Below are 19,432 nucleotides of genomic sequence, written 5' to 3'. Positions count from 1 at the left end.
CTTGACTCTAAACCTTAAGTTTTTGGGTAGCCAAAATTGGCCAAAAGTGACTTCCACAATCGACACTCTTTCTAAAATAATAAAAGAATCAACAATATGGTTTTTATTACTATTAACCCAACTTTCAAGATAATTATAAACAGCACTACATACATGATGTTATGGTATCAACCTTCCAATGGTCAATGCACCATTTGTAAATAAGGGTTATCTTGATTTTAGATACCGAATAATCTTTAGCTCAATTTGGTTTAGCACATTCATGCAAGGAATAAAATAAAAACCATGAGAAAAACAATCAAAACAATAAAAATTTTGACTATAAGCCATCTATTGGATGTTATTCTATGTAAATACTTCAATAGATTTCCTTGTGCTCCTTTCACGTTACCCAGTGTATCCTCCATGTTGTCATCTATTCTGAAACAAGGCAGAAAAGTGCATAAAGCATTTTATTTTGGCATTGAACTTACAAATGTCATAGAGGCTGATGATTGATTCTGAGAGTTTTTCACCTTATTGCTAATTCACCCTGTTGTGAAACCAAGGTAGCAACTTGTGTAAACATGCCACTTAGTTCAGCAATGGTTGATTCTACGGCATGTAGAGCACTCGATCTATTATGGTCAAGCAAAGGGATGGCTTCTTGTTGCATTTGCATCTGTGTTTGCATGGGAGAAAATGAAGCAACACCTCCGGTTCGCCGCCTTCATTCATTTAATCAAAATGCTCTTCAAATCAAACATGAAACTTGTAAGCACATGTCAAGGTTGTGTCACTCTTACCTGAGTTGAGTACTTGTTGAAGTATCAGAAACTGCATTCCTAAGGCAATCAAAATAGAATTGAACTCACTAGAGTGACCATTGCAAGTAATAAAAAGACCATTGATATTTTTTGAATGACCAAAAATGTCATTATATGTTTTAAAAACCTAAAAAATACCCCCATGAAGTTGGTTAAGCTTTAAAGCTTAATTATTAGCACACAATTCAGATTAATTAGTGCAATTAATAAGCTTTTACTCTAATTAATGATGACTAACTATGAGTAGTTGCTGGATAACTTATTAATTGCAAAGTTGAGTTGTGAATTCCCTGTAAAACATTTCTTACTTATAGACAAACTAACCACAGAAGAATAAATCATTAAATAAATCCGAAAATTTGCTGTTTATTTTGGTTATTTAAAAACCCAGGGGTATCCCGGAGATATGTGTAAATTTGCAAAGAAAGGTACAATCATGTTTTTCCCTAAATAAAAACTGTATTCTGCCTGAGTGTCCTTTCAGTAAAACCTATTAATACTCATTAATGACTCAGTAACAACAAGAAAGACACAAGAAGCTATTTTAAAGAAAACTGATGGGTTATGCATATTTTCACTTTCACTTCTCCTATCAATCAAGAGATAATGAACTTAAACACTTTCTCACTACAATGCTAGATAATTATTGTATTCTTTTCTTCACTTCATGTAGCATTCAACTCTTTCTCAATGCAATGCTAGAGAGATTATTGCATTTTTGTCTTCGCTCAAATTAATAGGCATTCTTTCTCACCACAATGTTACATAATCATTGTTTTCTTTTCTTCATTTTATGTTGGCAATATTCTTTCTCATTATTCATTTCTTTTCTTCACTCTTTAAGTAGTTGCATTATTTTTCAAAATTACACCAGAAATGTACCTAGAAATAGGTGTTTGAGATGATGAGCTCTTTGCCCAAGGAGGGGGTGTATGGTTTGAGGACGTCTCATTACCAATCGAGGAATTTAATGCATTTGCTCCGCTTTTCTCACTAGCAGGAGCTGCTGTAAAGAGTTGTCGCCTATTCTCGTGAACCTTCAGGTGCTGAATAAAAAGACAGACACAAATGATAACATTTCCTACCCAGCATATAAATAAAGAAATGAAAATGATACCACGTGGATGATAATAATAGAGGTGGTATTTGGCCATCTCCCTACACAAAGTATAAAGAAAGAATTTTTTGCAGACTTAAATTTGAAAACAAAACAACTTTCAAGAACTAAATAAAGAGGAGCATACGGAAAGATGGTTTATTACATCAAACTGGCTTTAAACTCTAAAGATAATAACCTCAGTTCTCGTAGTTAAAGCCTCCTTGAAACCACTGGTGATTTGCATGAGCCTTCCTTTCAGGTTTTCCACGATTGTCTTGCAGTGCTCAAAATTTTGTGAGCTCATATCGGTTCGGAGAATATCATTAGATTCCAATTGTTGAATTGAAGAGTTGAGCCATGTAAGATCTTGTGACATCACAACTGTAAGTTCTTGGATCTCTCTAGTAGGGTCATCGAACATCGAAGAACGTTTGGTCACTGTTGTCAATTACTGTACAATTGTCAAGCATATTCTATAATAATTTGCTCTACTTAACCATACTACACCTCAAATAACTGCGATAGAGAATTTGGCAATTTAACTCAATAGATTCATATATATACACACGCACATAAAATCTCAATAGATTCAAGATAGCATAGTTAACAATGAATTCATTTTGGAATCCACGCAGAAAATATGCCATCCCAGGCTCCTATCCCCTTTTGCAGTTTTTGTGGGCTTTGAATATCTTCTATTAATTCTTCTCAATCAAATGGTTTAATCATAATTGCCTCCACTTCCATCAGACCTTGCACAGAACCACCAATTTACCTGAAATTTCACCACCGAAGAGATCTTATATAAATGAAGAACCGTTGGTTCAATAGACCCTTTACTGTGAAATCAACATAGAGTGTGATTGAGAAGTTAATAGGTGTTAAGAGTTAGCAACCTCAGGTATTAATTCAACCTTAGTCACAAAAATAAGGGTTGTTGAACACGTCAAACGACTGAGTTGTATTTGGATCTACATGCTGATATCCTGATACCAAGATATGTTCAGCTGGCCTAAACCTTCCATAGAAAGCTGATTTCAGCAGCTCTTTAAGTGCACTAAGTGTACTTTCCTTTTCAATGCCCAGTAAGAAATATTGTCTACATATAGGACCAAAATGATGGGGCTGCAATCTACATCCCTTTTTGTGTACAAATAATGATCTGCATGGCTCCTTTTTAATCCATGTGATAACAAAAAAGCATCAAAAAAATTGTACCACTGTCCAGGAGCTTGTTTCAGCTCATATAGACTCCTCTTGAATTTGCACACTAAATGTTCCTTACCAGGAATTGTGAACCCATCCAAGAAAGCAGTCTTTACATCTATCTGGTAACGCACAAGCCACGAACTACATGGAGAGCAAACAAAGTTTGCAAGGTGATTATTTTGGCTACAGGAAGAATACCTCTTGAATGTCAACCCATCTTACTTGCATATAGCCTTTTGCAACCATGCTTGCTTTGTACTTGGGTTTTCCATCCACAATCTTGATTTTATACACTCACCTATTAGGAATAACATTCATACACTCAGGCAACTCAACCAGGTTCATGGTATCATTTGAATGCCAAGCTTTTATTTCTTCTTGCATCGCACACTCCCACTTACTCTTTTGCTCACATGATCCAGCCTTGTAACATTCATCAATTAACATTATGGACTGAAAGATGGATCACATCTCTAAAAAATCTCCCTTAATCTAGTAGACCTTACTCAATGACCTAGATTATCAGGCACGGGGTCTACATTAAGAGGGAACAGAATCTTCAACACTAGGCTGTTGACCATGATTTTCAGCCTGATTTTCAGCATTATTCATTGGCTGCTCATGACCTCCAGATGAATGTAACTTACTTAAATGACTTAATTAACATGTTTAAATGAAGCAAAAATATCTATAAATACATATAAGACAAACCACATAGATTTTGATTACATTACAATCAACTTTATACAAAGGAGTCCAACTCCTTAACCAGGAATGCTTAATCTCAAGTGCCCTCTGTACACTTCATTTCCACACAAATGGCAGAGGCAAGACATTGGCCGTCAAGTGGTGAGAGGAAAGGGGAGAAGAGATAGGAAAACCAAAGAGAGAAGAGGTGTGAAAAGGCCTAAGGGCAATGTAAAGACTATATAAGCCACTTTTTACCTTTTTTACATTTCATTTCCCTTAATCTGTCTCCTCTATTCCCCCAAGCTTAATTTTTCTAGTCAAAGTGCCCACGACTTAAGCATCCCATCTTAAGAACTTGAACTTAGTTGTATGAAATTATGTGGTTTGATTTAATCATGTTGTTTAGTCATTTATGTTTTGTTTAAACATATAGATTAATTTGTTGAAATCATACAGCTTTCAACTGGTATCAAGTTTAAGGACTATTAAGTGAAGTTGTCATGCCAAGTGTGCAGCAGGTACTTAACATCCCCCCAGTTGTCTAAAGGAATAGCTTGCATGATGTTGATTGTCTGGAAAAACTCTTGAGGTGACTGACTTAGGTCTGCAGTTGAATTTTTAAAGCAAAGGTCTGATATTTGATTTGGGACTCAAATCAATTGGCTATTCTCTGTGTTCAATGTAAACCATGGAGTCTTGAAGGGTGTGGGTGAGCTGGAAATGTTCGATGAGCTCGTTATATAAGTGGGCAACATCAAATCGTTCTTGGAGGGTCATAAAGGCAAGGTTGTCAATGGTATTCGTCGGGGCCAGTAGTTGATGTAGCATGAGGTGGGTCGAATGGAAGAGTCTTCTTAAGGATGTTATCGTCGAGGCTTTTGTCTCTCTCTGTGCAAGGGCTTTTGAAAAGGCCGAATGGAGGCAGGAAGTGTGAGGTAGGTCAGGACTCTTCATGGGTGCGGCAGGCTTGACTGGTGGTGACTTGTGCAGAGGTGAGCAGTGGATGGTCAGTAGTGGATAATGTGGGTTATAACCAAACATTGGTGTATTGTGGGGTGGGTGCAAGAACGGTTGAATAGGAGATGCTTCGTAAGGATGTTTTTGACCATGGCTCTTGCTGTGTGATGTCTTTTTTAAGGGCAGAATGAAGGTGGGGAGTGCAAGGTAGGTTGTGACTCTTTGTGGGTGGGCAATCATTATTAAGGCAAGGGGAGGAGGGTTAGCACAATCAGATGAAGGGTCGAGCCCCAAGGTGGGGTGGTGTACGACCTACATCATCCTCAAGGGCAGAGGGCAATTGAGGAAATCATTATGTCAACATAATTCACCTGATGTGCAACTTCATCTCATATGGTTGTTGCCAAGCACCCAATTGAAGAAGACACATCTTTGATATTACAAGGTGTTTTGTACAGGCTGATGCACGCACCAAGCGCCTCGTATGATTGGTTGGAGGGATTCCTCACAGAAAGAAAAATCAAAAGATATTCAGGGGATGTTGCCCTCAACTAATCCTCAGTGGCGATGACATGGCCGTAACTTGCAACACAGAATCGGACCTTGGTCTGATAAAGCTAAGTTTCAGATTCATGACGCTGGATCTAGGTCTATTGCACTTATACAAGGATAAGTTTGTTGCTCAAACCAAGTCAGGATGGATTTTTGTAAGTCGATGTCAACACTGATGGAGGTCAAGTTAACGAATCATTGGCAACCTGGGATGCATGTTCCAAGATACTTAAGGATATGGTTGGATTTGACGTCTGATTTAGTCAAGGTACCAAGCTGAGCAGAAATTGAGATTCAGAATGGACATTCTCTCTGGGATCCATGATATATTCCTACAGTAGCAAGAACCAATTAAGTGTCTCATTGTCCTCGGCAAAAGACATGTATATGGCAGAGACTGGATGTGAAGGTGAAGCAATGTGATTGAAGAATCTATTGTTTCTATTTTTCCAGGAATTTTGATGGATCAAACATTTCTTTTATATTTCATAATGTGCCCCGAAACCCATGCACAAATTAAAGGATTAGAATCCATTGTCTAGAGATGATTAAACTTCTCCGTTTCGATGGATCAAGCATTCCTTTAAGTTGTGGATCTAACTCCAAATCTCTAATATACTCAGATCATTCCATCGATAATCGTTTTTGGAGAAAAAGCATTCATTGAAACAAGATTACGGAAAAACTTAAGAACCATGGTTGAAATTTCATGGAGAATTACTGGGCATGAGTAACATTTAACCAAGGAATTGAAGAGCCGAAACCCTAGAATAATTGAACATTATTAACATAAATAGAACAAGGCCATGTCCGTGAAATTGATCGACATAAAAGACAAGAAGAAGAATGGAAAGGGGAAAAAAAACATAATTTGAGTATGGGGAAGCAAAATATAAGGATGAAGAAAAGAAAGCACCATGAAAAGGAGAGATGCATATACATACACTTAGAGAGGCGAGAAAGCTTCTTCTCTGCATCTTGTATTGAGAGGCCGATCCGAGAAGCTTCTCTGTTGAAATCAAAACGGTTTGAAGAAGAAGTTGAAGAAGAAGAAGAAGATGGTGTTGTTGATGATGATGATGATGAGGAGGAGGAGGAGGAGGAGGAGGAGGCTTGTCCTTGAAGATTTATCTTGAATCTGTCGACCACAGCGTCGAATTCTGCGGTTCTGTCTCTGTAGGAAGAAGATCCCATAGCCATAAAAGCACACAGAGGAATCAAAGACTACAGAGAAGAAGAAGAAGAAGAAGAAAGTAGTGCTTGTTCTTCAGTTCTTCTTTCTTCTGGTTTGGTTTGGAAGAAGAAGAATGACATGAAGAAGTAGACACATAATTTGTATGTGACTCCCATTACATACATACATACATACATACCTCAAATGATTGAGAGATCTTTCAAATGTTTCAAAGATTTTCTTTAAACATCATTTTACTTGAAGAAAAGAGTTCCGGCAAATGCTTCTCAAACTTCTTTTGCATACATCGGAGTCCCAGGAATCGGCAACGGTTCCGTTTCAGCTTAAACGGTTTGGGAGTTTCTAAACTTAAACCGAACCAATTCCTAAACTAGTTAAGCCTAAATTGATTAAGCCTTAACTAGTTTAGGAACTAGTTTGGTTCAAGTTTAGAAACTCCCAAACTGGTTAGCTTCAATTTAGGCTTAACTAGTTTAGGAACTAGTTTGGTTCAAGTTTAGAAACTCCCAAACTGGTTAGCTTGAAACTAAACCGTCGTCGATTCCTATTATGTCGTGACAAGGTTCGAATGTTGTATTAGTGTATCTATCATTTTTCACTTTATTACATTTGTTGATGGATTGTGAGAGAGTGTAAGGCCAACCCAAGTACAAGGGCTTATGGTCCGAGTGAGGGGATAGAGGACCAATCTTAAATGCATACACTATAGATAAATCACATGCTTCCATAAATTCATAATCTACTACACTTGGTCCTCCCAAGGCTAGTAAACATGTGAGTACATTTGTCGAAGGAAAAAAATTACCATTTAAGACAATCAAGTTTGTGTAGTCAAAGCATATGTATAAGAAGTCTTCCATAATTCATCACAATACAATCCTTTGAGTCACGCAATACACAAGGATCCACTATACTTTCTTCAGGTATCTCCATATGTTGGTATTTTCCAACTCTAGCATTAAAGTTTCCCATAATCAACACTTTATCGAGCTTCTTAGAAATAGGTATGTTTTTATGTAAGTCTATGAAAGGCTCATCACCGTCCAACCCAAATCTATTATAGTTCTTTAACTCCTTATGAAGAATGTAGCATCCAGCTATGTAGAGATTCTCTTTGCCCAAACCAATTAATCTCTATCCATAGGTATCGATTATAATCATCATATTTACATATATAATTATCTAACCTCTCATGGTAAATAAATGCTATCTTTGCACATTCAATATTCCCTTTAGATTGAGGCTATATTGATTTTATAAAGTAACTATCTATCTTTGGTATGTGCTTTGCATCATGATCCCATCAATACCTTGTGCTAAAATGCTACATCAATTAATCCTAACCCATTATCTCATGAATATCCTTTGCAAATCCAACACATGATTTTCAAATTTGAGGTATCTATAGTCTCATGGGTCATCACTTGCTATGCATTTTGAATTCATTTCCTAGATGCATATGCTTGCCTTCTACCTTCTTGCTCTTTTGGAGTTTGATCCTCCATTTCAAAGAAACTTGTAATTCATTTAAGTGATAAGAGACAAAATTACCTTCATTATAAATTAAATGCATTGCTTTTGTAAGCAAAAACAACTTATTAATACCCATCTTAGATGTATATAAAATTTCAAGTTTGTTCCATAAAGCTTTGGTATGAGTTTCATTCACAATATGGTTTAAACATTATATCCTACCCATCATCGGATAAAACCACATACTTGTTGGTTCTCGGAAAACCTCACCTCGGTAGTTTTATTCTCAGGTTTTGTCATTCCAAAAAAAGGTAAGCATAGATTTTTAACGAAAAGTAAATCTTTCATATTACCTTTCCATTTGTGGTAGTTTGTGTCGTTCAAGTAAAACTATCACCAAAAAAATCGCCTCCAAAAGAAAGTGTTAGAACGAGGCTTTAATACAACTTGTTAGGATTCAAGATAGCACTTTACAACTTATTAGGAAACGAAAATTATCTTATGCAAGTTATTCAAGAAAAACAACTTAAATACACGAGAAAATTATGCATGATACACCACAAAATTTTAATATAGAGAACCGTCAAGGAGGGGAAAAAAACCACAAGACAAAGTCTAGAAACAATTCACTATCAATTAGTAAAATTTGTACATCAATGTTTCTACTCTAAATAGATTAGAGTATTATGTAAAGAGAAAAGTAAAATGTTCCTCTTAAAACTTAAAACCCAACCAATAAGACAAAAAGACCACAAAGAACTGAGAACACGTTGCTAATGAAGGTGGTGATGACCAAAAATGTTGGTGATGTACTTAGAGGCATTGATGGAGAAGGCAAAGAAATTGAATATGAGTTCTTGAAAATTCTATTCTACTCTCTAATAGAAATTTGCTCGTTTTTTCCCCCTTTCTCAATTTTTAAAAGATATGTAGATACATATATGATATGACTATGATTGTTTTCACATTTTCTTAAAAATAATGACATTTGGCCATCTAATACCCATTTGCACACCTAAGTAGTGTGGCCAGAAACACGAACAAGATGTTGGTTTCATTTTGGAACCATATTTAGTGAATAAAACATGACAACCTTGTTTGTATCCACACTTGAAACCTTGTCAATACACCAAAACACATAAAGCTTATTGGGAACTAGGTGTGGAAGAAAGCGAAAATAAAATAAAACACTAGAAAAATGCAAATAAATTGTAGTAGCAATGCCATATAGAAGTGCACTTTGGGCTTAAAAAAGATAAAGATGTAATAACCTTTTTAATAAAGATATTGTGAAAATAAATTATTAGCCACTTTCATATTCGTATTGCTATAGTTAAAAGTTGCTATAACTATAAGCTATTTAAGGACTCCCAATTAGGATGGAAAGGTTTGGACATTGTATGTTGATATATTGAAAACATAATAAGATATTAAGAAACACAAAGTTTGGAATGATGTGATTCTATAGTGAGCATGGGCTTAAATGTTAAATTATTTAATTAATATGATAAATCATTCCACTGCCACTATTCTTTGGATTTGGTTGTATGGGCAATTTGTGAACCCCATATGCATTCATCACCTGTGAGGTGATTTCAAAGTTCCTATGGGATGCAAGGTGATGGGGTCAATTCATGGATCTTGATTTTCATTTGCTATATTTCACCTAGGGAGTTGAAGGGAGATAGTCCATCAAGTCTTTTGCAACGCTTGGCCCAATTCTCTTCTAAGTATTACAATGAGGGGCCTCTTTATACAAGCTCATGACACCACATTTGATAATCTAACAACCAATTGGACGATGTTTTTGGTTTTGGTTTTTCATTCACATAAATGGCACATGCAATGCAAGAAATATCCCAACAACTATTAGGACTTTCTCATAAAATACACAATTATCGAGGAATATATTGGAGTTGCACAACTACAAAAGAATAAATAAGTACAGGATGCCACTATATATGAGAGAATTTTATGAAATATTATTTTCACAAAATCATCATGAATAGTATGATATTCTTGCTTATCCTTGAAGTCCTTCCACAAAATGTCACCCAAGCACTTTCTAGACATACCATACAATTCACATCTATACCATGGTATATACTTCAAAACCTTGCTCACACCCTTATGTCGATCCTAGCAACTCCACAAAATGAACTGAAATATCCAATTTCTATGGAACGTTGTGGAGCAATCAGTTGATAATATGGTAGCTTCATGATTTCGTTGATAGGATAAACATGTTCCATTATTATATGGATTAATCCATTATAGGACTAACACTGGAAAATGATAGCTCTTTTCTCCCGAGTATTAACTTAGTTTTTCCTCGATCGTTCACTCCAAATGCAAAACCAGAGGAATAATAAACTGATATCAAGAGAAAAGAATTGTACGTTTAGTCCTCCATGACTTTTCTCAAATTCATACCATTATATAAATGACGACGGAGCTCCAATTAGTAAAGGAACATTTCCAAGTAATAACTCGCTTACAAGGTATAACATTCATACAACCAATAAGTTGGTATCCACTGTTGTATATGGGCAAAGTTACATTAAGTGCACAAAGGTGCAAAATCAATAGAGTAGATCTTTTCACTGAAGGATGTGGAGTAGATCTTCTGAGACTTCCATTGATGAAAGCGAACATTAGCCTGAGCTCTCACTATTATCATGTTTTCTCCGACTACGTTTCCCATCACGATGCCTTTTATCAACATCAGAAGTGGTAGAACTATGCTTCCTCTTTTCCTTCTTTGCTTCCCTCTTCTCCTCCTTCCTTTTCTCCTTTGCTTCCTTCTTCTCTAACTTTCTCCTCATTTTGGTATCTACATGATCATCCTCCTTCTGAGGCTCCTCTTCTTTCGGGCGATCGTCCATGCTGTGCTTAACAACTTGTTTTTGTGTCATCTCAGCTGAATTTGATTGAGGCAAAGGTGCAGCTTTATTGGAGTAATGTCGGGGTGCCCTATCAAAAATTAAAACTGCGTTAGTATGCTAGAATCGTCATTACAATTTTCTGAAATTTGGTACCTATGATCCATGTTCAGTTGTATATACTTTAGAAAGAAAGAGAAAAAAATGATGTATAAATGTCTCTAAAAGATAAAAATGGTGTCACCCACCATGAGGCTACAACTGAAAATTTGCCTCATCTCTGAAAAATCTGAAAAGAGAGTTAACTATCTAAAGGCTACTTAGAAACTAGTAAAGTTTGTACTTCTAAATTTGGTGTCTTCAAAAGATATCCATCAATGGTGGGTCCAACATTGAGATGTCTCCAACATGAGGAATTTGCCTCTGATATCAAGCAGTATTTGCTGAAGATGTGCAAATCTAGCAAGCCAAATATATAGGTCTTAGCATAGCTTCTTGGTTATCTGGTTAGGTAGGGACCTCGACCAATTAACTCCCCTCATTTTGGGGAGTTAGTTGGAGCCTATGTACACCTAATATCCTGCCATTAGGTGCTGACATATCTCATTGATTGCGTGATTAGGTCGGGACAAAAATCTGCTTCACAAACCATCAGGGCTCACATTTATCTCTAGATTGTAGGACGAGAGTAAAAGTGCATGAAAAATGTTTAATGAGAGGCAAAGTAATCTGTTTGATAAAATACATAAATTAATTAATCAATTATATGATTCGTGGGCCTTTCAGGATGTAAATCTCCCAGCAGAGAATCCAAAATGCAGTTTTTGAATGCATTCAAGAAAGTTGCCATTTCTTTGTGTAATGCATTTAAATTAGATTCAACTTTATATACAGTAATATCCTTTGCAAAGATGGAGTACACTGAAAAGTGATGTTTCATTACATTAGAAACAACAGCAATAAATTCCTTGCTAACCTTTACACCTAACACATGAGTCTTTATTCTGTGTTCAAGAGTAATCATTTTACCATTGATATCTACCTGAATGAAGCCTATACAACCAAGGCATACTCAACAACACAACTCCATCTTCCAAGGGCATAAATGTGAAAAACACATTCATTGGTTACATAGCTTTAAATTTGTCCACATACCACTTGCTTGGCCAATGCAGTGGCTAGAAGCCTATACAACCAAGCATACTCAACAACACAACTCCATCTTCCAAGTGCATAAATGTGAGAAACACATTCATTGTCTACATAGCTTTGAATTTGTCCACATACCACTTGCTAGGCCCATGCAGTGGCTAGAAGCCTCTGGCATCACCTATATATGCAATTGGGATGTGTGCAGTATATGAATCCATGTTATGAAAAGTGTGATCTTCCAATGGGTTTTCAGAGGCTGTCCACTATCTCCGAGTCTCTTCGGTTTTTATATAGATGAGGTATTGCATTGCATAGAGAGATTTGATCGTTCAGGAGCTTAACAGGTATAGTCATACAGATATTAATACATGTTGATAAAGTTGTGCTGATCTCTGACTCTCTGAGAGGATTACAAAGAACATGTAGACGCTTTAAAACTGTCGGTAAACCTTGATAAAATTAATGGTGTTTAAGACCATTCAGGAATGGGTAATGAGATCAGGGCCAGAATTCTTCTTGGGAGAGGAAAAGATGGTGCACACACAACAATCCTACAAATACCTAGGAGTATCATTCAAAGGGCCTTCGTTCTCTTACAGGAAGCTGCCTGTGCTCAACTTTCTCATGGATATGCAGCCTTTGGTGCTCTTGAGAGACAATGTGCACACAAAAACTTCCAAGAACCACAAACTAATTGTGGTTACTTGATATGCATGTGACACTGACTCTTCTCTATGGAATAGAACCGTAGGACTGAGTCTTCACAAGGTAAATAACTAAAGAGATTTGAAGAGATCTTTATCCTCAATGGTTGATTGCTCGCATGATAAAGAGCAAAGCATTAGTGCCCCATGATATAATTTGTATGAGTATGGAGCAGACCCAATAATCAATGAATCATTATTCCGATTAATTACCAATATCCACGCGCATTGGAACCTCCCTAAACAAAGGTACTCGAGGTTTGCACTTATGTCATCAAAACATGTTGAACAAGGAGATGGTCATTGTCGGTATGCTGAAACATAACAACAGTTTGTGTCACATGGCATAAACATAAATCAGTAACCATGTTCCAATATAGCTTGGATTGTCCCCATCTGAACATGACCAAAGTGGAAAAGAATAGAGTGATCTAAACTGATATTATGATTGGATAATGGACATGCATGGATCAACCCAGAACATCTCTTGGTTGGAAGGTGGCCCACATAAGGAACACTTTTTACACACATCAGAAGATGAGTTCATCATCAGCCCCTCTTAGATGGATATACATCTATCACATTCGCTCTGCAGTGTGATAGGCCAGCTACAAAACTCTTCACATCAGTTAGAGATTCAGGTAGGTAGATATGTCCGCAAACCTCTACAAGCACGAATCTGCCAATTGTGTCATCAAGAAAGTAAGATGCGGTACCATCTTTTAAGAGGCTAGAATGGTCTATGAGACCAAACAAGAGATTACATCTTAAAATGTTGTCTCATCTTTGAGAATAACAAATCAAAATAAATGTAACTAAGTAAAAAAGTAAATAGAAATAGAAAAGATGTAACTAAAGAATTTCATCATCTATACATGTTGATGTAAGATTATCAAGGGGAGGAAGAAATTATGTTTGCTAGTGTACTATTTTTTTTATGAAATAAGAGGGAGATACTACTGCCTCTTTAACCAAGGAATTGGCCCACTACACAAGTAATGGAATATGGGAACCAATGGTGCTTGGGGTAACTAAATATTGCGTGCAACCAAGGTTTCACTTGCATTTGTTTTAGTGATATGGATCCCAACACCTTTTTTGAATTGGCCTCTAGGCTTCGTGCCTCATAAGACTGTAATTTCTCTTTTCTTCTCAGAGCATTGTAATGGTTACACAAAACGGTCAAAATCTTAAAGACTTTGGGATTGAGAGATGGAATTGATATGCATGTACTTTGCAAATCTAGGTTTTTGATACATTTAATAGTTGTATCTTAAATATGGTCCCATTCATCTCATTCTTCCTCAATGATTAAGATACACTCACTATCTTGGAAGAAACCCACCAAAAACATGTGGTACTTATAGAGTTTTGTGATTAGGTAAAGTAACCTCTATCTTCTCTCTGATCAATCACTCACAGAAAATTGTTTTGCTTTTCTTACTTTTACCCACAACTAGCCCAATATCACTTCTTGAAGAAAAAGTGATCAAATCACATCGATGAAACCATGGAACAGGCTTGCAGAATTGCTTGCGAGAGATAAAACATTGCTCAAACCCCCAATTTCACTAAAATTTCACCATCCAACAAATCTCAACCAACTCATTTTATCACTTTTAAGTGACTTTATGTAGGGCCTAAGTGAAATTATATCAAAAACGTTGCACACACCCGCACACACATTGGAGCCCAATATTAAATGGATCAACCACATGGTAGTCACTAGGCCTATCACCATAGCTCCTACAGTTTAGGAACCATTGACCATTGGGGGACCAAGCAATCAAATAAAATATTGCTTAAAAAGAAAAAAATCCTCTTAATGGCACTGTCAACAATGGCAATCTGTCAACCCCCTATAGGTTTTAATCTCATCTTAGTCTCTAGCTATAGGATTTTTACTATTTTTCTTTTCTTTGGCCTTTAATCTGATATTGGTATCAAATCATATTATGGCTTGTAACTTTGGCCTTTGTTCTCATTCATCATTTTGATAATTTTGCAAAAGCTAATAAGACACCTCTCCCCTATGCTCACATATAGAGGTGAACATATACAATTTGTTCGAAGCTTTAAATATCTTGGTATTGATGTACCTGCCACAAATAAATGGAGTGCATGCTTTGATTCTAGACTCCAAGCCGGTTGGAAATCATATTACCTTTTGGAGAACCAATGCAACCAAAGTGATACTTGTGGATGGGAAGTAAAACTAATGTTGTTCAATGCCATGGTAACTCAAGTATTGTTTTATGGAGTAGAAGTATGGGGTGGCACCATCTCTCTTAATGCATGGAATGAGATTGAGAAAATTCAAAAGATGTTTTTAAGGTTGATAATCTCTCTCTCTCTCTCTCTCTCTCTCTCTCTCTCTCTCTCTCTCTCTCTCTCTCTCTCTCTCTCTCTCTCTCTCTCTCTCTCTCTGTTTGCAGACGATAAAAATTCTAAATTCTAAATTCTTACGGGGCAAATCCCAAGCCTTGGATACGCTCTCCTTGTGCATAATCTGGCAACAGGTCTTCCTCAGTTTTCCCTCTCTTTAACAGCTCCGCAGTTTCATGCTTGTCCAATCTATTTCCTTGAAACTGTTTTCCCCTTTTTGGAGCTAAGCCAAGAACTTCCCTCATTGCCTGCTCTTCTTCCTCTTTAATTCTCTGAATCTCAGCTTTTGTTTCCTCGTCCGCATTCAAAGCGGAGTTTTTATCCCTAGCATACCAGGTTAGGTCCTTCCCTGTTTTTTTAGGAAAATAATAATAAGGTAAGGTCATGCATAATGCATTATAGAGAGAAGGCATACATTAACCTGTACCTTTTTGCCACCTTCCCACAGGAGCTTTAACACTATGACCAAGATAGTTCTCCCTGTGTTTATCAGTTTTAACATCATCCCAATTGAACTCTGCAATACAGAAAGGTGATTAGACCTGGAAGGAGAAGTGAATATTTAAATAGAACAATAATATGGGCAACAACATTCAATGAATATGTATGAATAAAGGTATCTTCTTTATCTAATCAACCATCAGCATAAAGATATTGACAAAAAACTGTCCATGCCCCGCAATTTCCACAAAACTGTCCATCCCCCAAAATTTCCACATCAACATAGATTTTTCATCCACACACACAATCTCCAAGCGTAGTCAGAAGCCTAAAGCTAAAGTTATTCTTCATATACAGATGTACATAAAAAAAAAGCTTATGCACATGATTTTCAGACAGTGATCTTTGATGGTCTGAAGAACATATAAATTATTAGGCAATCTAAATCCATTCATTGTCAAATTTATGTTTTTCTGTTTGGAATAAATGAAGACTCAGAAAAGACAAACAGGTATTCACTGATAGTCTGAAGAGTAAGGAAGCCATCAAAACGAGCAACAATTCCGTTTTCCTGTTTGGAATAAAATGAAGACTCAGAAAAGACAAACAGGTATTCACTGATAGTCTGAAGAGTAAGGAAACCATCAAAACGAGCAACAATTCCGACAACGTAGAAATTTAGGGTTTGAACAACAAAACACACACATACAGCGAGACAGATAACGAATAGAATCGAACAGGGAATGGAATCAAAACAAACGTAGGGTTCTAACTTACGATCTCGACCGCCCCTGACTCCACCGCGAGAGGGATGATACATTCTCCGTTTCCTGCAGAGCGTTTCCCGACAGAGCCGTTTCGCGGGGCCGAGAGAGAGAGAGAGAGAGAGAGAGAGATTTTCGTTATTTCCCGAAATGCCCTTCCTCTTCTTTTTACTCTCTCTCCCTCAAAATATCGTCTCTGTCTCTCTCTCTTTCTGCATCTCTCTTTTTTCTCGGTAAAAGGCTAAAGCACACAATTATTTTAAGCCTGAACCGAACCGTTAAACAGTTTGGAGGTTCGGTTCGGTTCGGTTCGGTTTAGTTTAGGCTTGAGCTTCCTTGACCAAACCAATTTGGGCTAAACCAAACCAATTTCGGCTTGGCTAATCCGGTTTAGCAACCGGTTCGGTTCAAGTTCGGAAACTCCCAAACCGGTTACGACTTAACCAATTTGGTTTGGACAAAGCCAAAACCAAACCATTGTTGATTCCTGCTTGTTACGACTTCTTAGTCTTCTTTATCTGCCTATGTCGGGAGAGGAACATCTTGTAAAGCCATTAGAAAACCTGAATATTATGCACTCGAGGAAATGAATCCCACATGCACTAACATCCAAAAATTCCACACGAGAATGCCTTTCAACTTCTTTATATAGGCGTTCGTCTCATCTCACTATCAAACATGAAAGAAGAATTACGCATATTCCGATTGTGTTGCAGTCCCCAATATCTTAAAAATTGGAACAAAATCTCCAGATCTTCATTTGGACCATTTTGAACATACTCAGCAAAACCCCATTGTTAAGGCCTCAATTAACAACGGGTTTATTAAGCTTGCCAAATATCCGATAAGTACTTCCAAATTATGTGAGCTATATGACATTTAATGAACCTATGTGTATTGTCTTGCAGTGGGATGGTGCAAAAGAAGCGCATGCTTGACCCTAGTCCTCGTTTCTTTAAGGCTATTGTCTTACATGTTGTCACAAAATGTCAATATCAAGATTCGAATTGTAACATTTAAACAAGAGTTTTCATACGATTATTATTTACTGTTATGTGACATAGGACACAATGGATGATTGCCAAATGGCATGCATGCATGTATGCCAAGTGGCGATCATTCGCGATCCTATGTATTTTATATAAGTGTAAGATCTACTTAGTGTCAAACCATTCTGGTGCAAACTATCACGACCAAAGCTTTGAAGATAATGTCGATTTCGATGAAAAGAAGATAATAACAAAACAAGAAGACAATAAAATCTTGTATTACCCGAAGACTGAGATGACAATGGTGCTGAAGATAAACCACATCATTCCAAATCGTGCTTCTTGTTCACGCTCCAAGTTTTCTCGTATGGATTATGGGAACTTTAGTTAGCATGATGGGTTGTTTTTTCGAAAGAACCATATTTATATTCCCGATGGGCTTTCTCGACCCGAAGTCTTGCAACACTACCATGATTTGCCATTAGTGGGAGATTTTAGAGCTATGAAAACATTGGAGCTAGTTGCCCAAAACTATTGGTGGCCTCATGTTTGTCAATTTGTCATGGACTATGCTTCTGCTTTTGATGTATGTTGTCGATCAAAGATTTCTCGACATCCACCATATGGTTTGTTGTAACCATTGTCCATTCTAGATGGCCTGTGGAAATCCATTTCTGTGGATTTCATCACAGATCTCCCATTTTCCAAAGGTTATGATGTTATTCGTACAATGGCGGATCGTTTTACAAAAATGACACATTTTTCTTCCATGTAGAAAGACTTTTATTAGTCATGAAACGACAAATCTTGTTATTCGAGACGTTTTCAAACATCATGGCCTTCCAGATGAAATCATTAGTGATCGTGAACCACAAGTTATTGCGAAATTTTGGACAGACTTAAGATCCTAAAAATTTCTTGTAAAAGTTATGATCCTCAAAACAATGGTCAAACTGAATGCACAAATCAAACATTAGAGTAGTACCTCTATTGCATTATCAACTATCAACAAGATGATTTGATGTATTTCTTACATATGAGTCTGAGTTTTCTTACGATAACTCAATCTATTCTTTGCAAACAGAAGATGTCATCCTCATTGCATGATGCTCGAATATCCAAAAGTCTCAAGCAATCTCGTTGTCAAGGATAGTCTAGAACAACTAAAAGAAAACCGGTAACTGATGACATCCGACGTCGGCATCAGGCGAACCGGCGACTAGATAAATAAATAAATATATATACATATACAAGGAGGACAAGTAAGGATTCAAACCTTGCACCTCCAAGTTAGGAGTCAATTGGCTTACCACTAAGCCAAGATATTTAGTTGAAATTATATTTCTATCATCGTACTTTTACATGTAAATTCTTATGCATGAGAGCTAAAATGAGTGACATGGTTATCATGCACCACATGTAATACACGAGCGCCAAATGGCAAACATGCATCATATGCATGGGGCATCTATAAAAGGATGGATGAAAATGTATTATGGATCCATGTATGGACGAAGAAATTAATGAGAAGAAAATTCATTGATGATATATCTTGTTTCTTAAATCAAGAATTAAAATCTTAATCTCAATATATCTCTCTTGGCCATATCAATCTTTCTCAATCTAAGTCAAGTGTTTAATCTTAATCTCTTTCTCTCTTTCAATCTATCCTAAATACTTTCTTACTAAGCTTGGTGCGAACTTCGATCCTTCCGGTCCAGAACCCCGACGGTTCCGCCTCGCAATCCGCGCCTAGTGACGGATCTTCACGACAACGCTTGATGATTGAACATGGGAATCTATAGAGAATGTCACAAGTGCCCTTGAACTTATATAGGAGTTTCATCTTCATTACCTTGCGACTCATGGAACTCATCTTCAGAGGAGGGGATGATGTCAACATCAAGATTTGAAACTATATGCTTTAAACAAGAGTCTTACACTCTAACCATTACAACCACTTCTTTCAATTAATAATATATTTTTATATTATTATTATTTAATGTTATGTGGCATAGGACACAATGGATAACTACCAAATGGCATGCATGCATGTATGCCAAGTGACCCACAACATGTATGCCAAGTGACGATCGTGCATGATCCTATGGAAGATATGCTTGGTGTTTACCCA

At 36.8% G+C, this 19,432-nt stretch overlaps 2 protein-coding genes across 4 annotated transcripts; both read right to left on the bottom strand.

Annotated features, from left to right (window-relative positions):
• Nucleotides 1-77: 77 nt before the first annotated feature.
• Nucleotides 78-6,613, bottom strand: SYP32 (syntaxin of plants 32). 3 transcript variants are annotated; one of them, XM_087335782.1, is made up of 7 exons: nucleotides 6,410-6,613; nucleotides 6,258-6,379; nucleotides 2,102-2,343; nucleotides 1,689-1,852; nucleotides 786-824; nucleotides 516-707; nucleotides 78-420 (listed from the first exon to the last, which is right to left on the bottom strand). In XM_087335782.1, the coding sequence occupies exons 1-7, from the start codon at nucleotides 6,511-6,513 to the stop codon at nucleotides 261-263; spliced, it is 1,023 nt and encodes a 340-aa protein (XP_087191908.1). In that variant the 5' UTR covers nucleotides 6,514-6,613; the 3' UTR covers nucleotides 78-260. The 3 variants fall into 3 exon arrangements, with proteins under 3 accessions (XP_087191908.1, XP_087191907.1, XP_087191909.1); XM_087335781.1 differs by having other exon boundaries at nucleotides 6,258-6,613; XM_087335783.1 differs by having other exon boundaries at nucleotides 282-415; nucleotides 6,258-6,613.
• Nucleotides 6,614-10,422: 3,809 nt separating this feature from the next.
• On the bottom strand, nucleotides 10,423-16,448 carry LOC147850757 (leukocyte immunoglobulin-like receptor family A protein). Its single transcript, XM_087335793.1, has 4 exons — nucleotides 16,323-16,448; nucleotides 15,532-15,621; nucleotides 15,186-15,453; nucleotides 10,423-10,954 (listed from the first exon to the last, which is right to left on the bottom strand). Exons 1-4 carry the CDS (start codon nucleotides 16,363-16,365, stop codon nucleotides 10,636-10,638), a joined length of 720 nt encoding a protein of 239 aa, XP_087191919.1. The 5' UTR covers nucleotides 16,366-16,448; the 3' UTR covers nucleotides 10,423-10,635.
• Nucleotides 16,449-19,432: the final 2,984 nt, after the last annotated feature.

Source organism: Azolla caroliniana, unplaced genomic scaffold (assembly GCF_043228905.1).
Source record: "Azolla caroliniana isolate FFs.n. ecotype wild unplaced genomic scaffold, voAzoCaro1.0.p SCAF_20, whole genome shotgun sequence".
Classification (NCBI taxonomy): Eukaryota; Viridiplantae; Streptophyta; class Polypodiopsida; order Salviniales; family Salviniaceae; genus Azolla; species Azolla caroliniana.
This window is presented reverse-complemented; position numbering and strand designations above follow the sequence as displayed.